Source organism: Pyxicephalus adspersus, chromosome 10 (genome assembly GCF_032062135.1).
Source record: "Pyxicephalus adspersus chromosome 10, UCB_Pads_2.0, whole genome shotgun sequence".
NCBI lineage: Eukaryota > Metazoa > Chordata > Amphibia > Anura > Pyxicephalidae > Pyxicephalus > Pyxicephalus adspersus.
Window position 1 is genome coordinate 51,576,970 of NC_092867.1, and position 4,673 is coordinate 51,581,642.

Genomic DNA, 4,673 nt, shown 5'->3' on the forward strand with positions numbered 1-4,673 from the left:
GGGAAACACGGTACATTACCCATTACAGCACCCAGCAAGTTGTATCTGTCTACTTGAGCTTACGAGAAATAGGTGGTCTGTAAGAATCTTTTACCAGGGAGCTAATAGTCGCTGTGAGCTGTATGTGTAGGTAAATGGCTACACAATGTTTTTACATTTGCTAAGTTTAATTCCAAAGGTAATACTTCAAATTGAGACTAACACGATTGCTTTGAGAATTTGTCTTGTTTGATTTCGTGTCTAGTAGGGCTTTATATTGGGAAAAATAAATGCGTATCAGTTATGAGGATTGAAAATATTCCAGTGGTGAAACATGTAACAAAGTAACTAGGAGCTTAAAAAATTAAGGCAAGGACACTTGAGAAATGTCCAACAAAATGATGCTTCTGTAGAAAAAAGGGACACAATGATGATAAAAAAAAAGTTTGAAGATAAATTGATAAAAAAAAGATGCATTTTTGTCTTTCAAACTTTTGGTTACTATTGTACATCTGTAAGATTGTTGCACAAAATAGCAAATGGAGGTAAAGATTGTAGTCTCTGTATGGCTTAAGTCCACTTCCTTCACCCTTATTCTCTATTCACCCTGGGTCCCTTGGGGCCGTTTTACACGTTTTTTGTTTTGCTATGTTAAAAAAAAAAAAGTCTACTCAATACTTTTGTTGTGCTGCTTACAATAGCACATGTTCCATAGGACTAAATAGTAAGGCAAGTTAAACGCATCTAAAATACAGGGCAGGGAAATTACCCTTCGTTCAGTTTACCCCATTTGATATTTGATAGGAGATGGCTGTTAGTAATCCCATGTCACAAATGTAATTGGTCTGATGATGATACATCCCAGGGATCTACATATTATGTTGGATAAAACACTTTCAGAAGTCTTTTAATCATTCTACCTTTTAGGCATTTGCTCAAAATGTGCTATCCAAGGCAGATGTGATACAAGCAACAGGTGATGCAGTTTGTATATTCAGAGAACTGCAATGTCTTACTCCACGCGGTCGCTACGACATCCGAATCTACCCCACCTTCCTTCACCTGCACGGAAAAACATTTGACTATAAAATTCCATACACAACAGTCCTACGTCTCTTCCTTCTTCCTCACAAGGACCAAAGACAAATGTTCTTTGTGGTAAGATACTTATATACTTTGTGGCTTCCTTGCAACTTATTTGACTCCTTGTTTTGAATTAATTTCTTTGTAAAAAAAAGTGTTAAGACCTCCAAGCATTAAAACCACATTCTGTTGTGTTTTAAAGCTGAGCTTTGGGAAATACAAACACCAATTCTATGGTTAAATTAAATGTGTGACCTGTTAAAAATTATGTTTAAATATGTCCAAACAGTCCTATGATTTGGGCCACGCATAGGCAGAGAGCCCAGTCCTGGCTGATCCATGGACGATGAACGACGAGCGATCCTAATGCAAGGGAAGGGGGAGAACGAGCAGCAGGGTGCCGCTCCATCGCTCTCCCCCTCTCCTTTTCATAGAGCAGAACTGTGCTGAATGTACAGCACACGTGCATGCATGGTGCGGTTCTTATCGTTGGAAAGGATCCTTTCCAACAGCAAGAATTGCACGTGTGTATGGAGCTTAAGGCTTTTTAATGTCTGTGCAAGGAAGTCTTTAACAGGTGGATAACTTGTAAACTATTGGCCTAATGGACACGTTATAAAAGGGTTGTTATTAAATGAAGGGTCCAGTAGCAGGGATTTTAAAGGTGTAGGTCTACATTAAAACCAATTTCTAACTCCCACCCTAATTACCCCTGTCACTAGGGCAGAAGGTTTCTAACTTCTTGTTTACTGTGGGGTAGAACTAAAATATCTGCTAGTATTTTATTCCTGCAAATAAATCCATCAGTGATTTTTTTTATTTGCTGCATCTTCCAGTGATAGTTGCCATTGGAACAGTAAAATGGGGAAAATCATACTTTTCTTTACAACAGAGATCTTTGTCTCATTGCTTTAGCCCTCATTAACAAAAGGTTAAGGATGGGTTGGGAACTTTTGCTTATTTTGTTATAAAGGTGTTTCTAATCAGAACAAAAATTATTGGTAACTTTCTAAAATGGAGACTTGGTAAAAACAATAACTTTCTGGAAATAAACATCTGGTTAACTTGTTAATGACATGTTAATAAGGCCTAATGTAAGATGTTTCAAAATTACATTCTAAACTAAAAAAGAGAACACCGGTTGTTTATGAACATATTACCTGTATTTAAAAAAAATTTCACTTGCTAAATTTTAATTATTTTTGGTTTCCAGGGAGGAGGTTGAGAAACGTTTTGAAGGAAAGTTAAAGAAGAACATGTCTGGTTGTCTGTATGAGATGGTTAGTCGCGTTATGAAGGCGCTGGTGAACCGAAAGATCACTGTACCTGGAAACTTTCAAGGGTGAGTTATTTAAAAATAATGTGCTGTGAGCACTGAAATTTTACAATAGATTTAAATAGTATTTTTTTCAAGTTTGGAGGGGATCTTGAACCTAAATAAATATCTTTACTATTTTTTTATATCTACCACAGTAAAAATTTCACAATTCAGATTGCATATTTACCTGTAAGATGCATTAAAATGCCAGGGATGGAAACTATTACACAATTTTAGCACCTGTGGTAATAGTGTCAGCTTAAGGCCTTTTCAGAATTTTACAGGTGTATTTGACTCATGTTCTGTGATCATTAATAAATTGGGTTTCAGGAGGACAGGGTCTGATAGTCATATCCACTTATAAGGAAAATGGCGCTCCGGTTTAAAAAAATGGATATATACCTCCCTATTCACCTTAATTTTAGAATAAATTTGCAAGGGTAGGTTTGATATGTGGTGAACAATAAAGCCTATATTTTGCCGTAACACATTGAAAAAGCTTCAGTGAAAATGAAACTTGGCTTTGATCATTAATTTTTTTTTTTTTGTTGTTGTGGTGTTGTGTTTACCTATTTTTTCACTACCACCTGTAATTTTGTTTTATTTTCCTAGGCACTCTGGTGCTCAGTGCATCACATGTTCTTATAAAGCTAGCTCAGGACTGCTATATCCCCTGGAAAGAGGTTTCATATATGTCCACAAACCACCAGTACATATCCGGTTTGATGAGGTCCAGTGTGTCAATTTTGCCCGTGGTACCACAACAACACGATCTTTTGACTTTGAAATAGAGACCAAACAAGGCTCACAGTATACGTTTAGCAGCATTGAAAGGTGAGTGAATGGAAATCTATTTTTTTAACCAAATGATAACTATTTAAACTTGGATAGCAACATATTTTAAACAAATTTGCATGAAATCAGCCATATTGACCTAGTAAGTTATGTGACCAACCTACAAACACTATCAAAAAGCATTATTTATATTTTGAAAGTGCAATGTACCGCTTTTAGACATATAAAACCGGAAAGAAATGAACCGCTAGGGAGGTTAAAAAGTGCAGCACCTCTTGCTGAGCCTCCCAGGATATCTACTTTGTGCATCTAGGGAGGGCAATGGCTGCTCCTTCTGTGCATGCCCCAGTATTTGGAGCCTTTTTTTGCAAGATCAGGTGAGGTTCAAAGGAGAACCCAGAAGAAGATGGCAGCGCCTGAAGAAGGATACCAGAAGGACGCGGGACCCGCTCGAAGAAACCACCTGATTGATTGAATCTGCAAGATCATTGGCTGATATGAATCCATACCATCTAATCAGGAGACTGCACAGAATATTAGAGATCCACCAATCCTGGACAGATGTTCTAATTCTGTTCAGTTCAAAAGAAAAAATACCATGAAATTTAGATTATCTGCTATTCAAATTTTCTGTTCTTTGGCAATGCAGGGAGGAATATGGAAAACTGTTTGACTTTGTGAATGCCAAGAAACTTAACATCAAAAACAGAGGCTTGAAAGAGGTAAGAGGTTTTCTTCATTTTTTCTTTACCCTCTGCTTTGTTCTAGATTTTTACTTTTATTTTTGAGTTTCTCACTTTTATTATATTTTCTTTTATTCTAGAAGTCACAGGTCAGTTCTTCCTCCAAAACAGGTTATATATCTAAATTGTGCACTTGTACTAATGGGAATCTATTATGTGCATGTTTGACACAGCCTTTGAAAGTGTTAGGGAAGGTCCTAACACTGTCCCTGTCTTTGAACTTATTAGGTGTTAACAAATAACCAACAAAAATTATAATCCAGGGTGGTTGCATGAAGTCTTGATTTTTGTGTTTGCTGAATAATTAACTTCCAAAGTGCAAATTAACCCCATTGTGTACATGAGTATGCATGTAATGCATTCTCTGTAGCTTTGCAGCAGGTATGACATTTTACTTTAAAGCCTTAGTACCATTTGGATTAGGTACTAATTGGGGGCATTTAAATACTTTTTTTTTGTGTGTACTTGCTGTGATAATTCTGTAATAATGGCTATAGTCACAGTGGGTGATTTTATAAGGAGAGGTGGGGGACATTGTTGGCAAGGGCCCATAGGGACACCAGTGGATAAGATTAAAAAAATGCTTGGGAGATGTTTTTTTGCCAAATCCGGGTGATACAATTGTTTGTGTTTTGCATGGTTTGATAATATATTGTGAATCACTTGTTTGCAATCGTGCATCACAAATTGCCACGTGTATTTCTAAAATTATATAGGGTTGTTCTTGCTGCCTCGCTCACATATGTTTGGTCCAG

At 36.8% G+C, this 4,673-nt stretch overlaps 1 protein-coding gene across 1 annotated transcript in view; it reads left to right on the forward strand.

The window, feature by feature from the left end:
• SSRP1 (structure specific recognition protein 1) overlaps positions 1-4,673 on the forward strand; it is a gene marked incomplete in the record, with an annotated part of 27,641 nt that overhangs the window by 14,689 nt on the left and 8,279 nt on the right. The window contains 5 exon segments of the mRNA XM_072423185.1: positions 907-1,137; positions 2,050-2,063; positions 2,276-2,404; positions 2,993-3,214; positions 3,825-3,897. Of these exon segments, the coding sequence (XP_072279286.1) occupies positions 907-1,137; positions 2,050-2,063; positions 2,276-2,404; positions 2,993-3,214; positions 3,825-3,897 (669 nt within the window).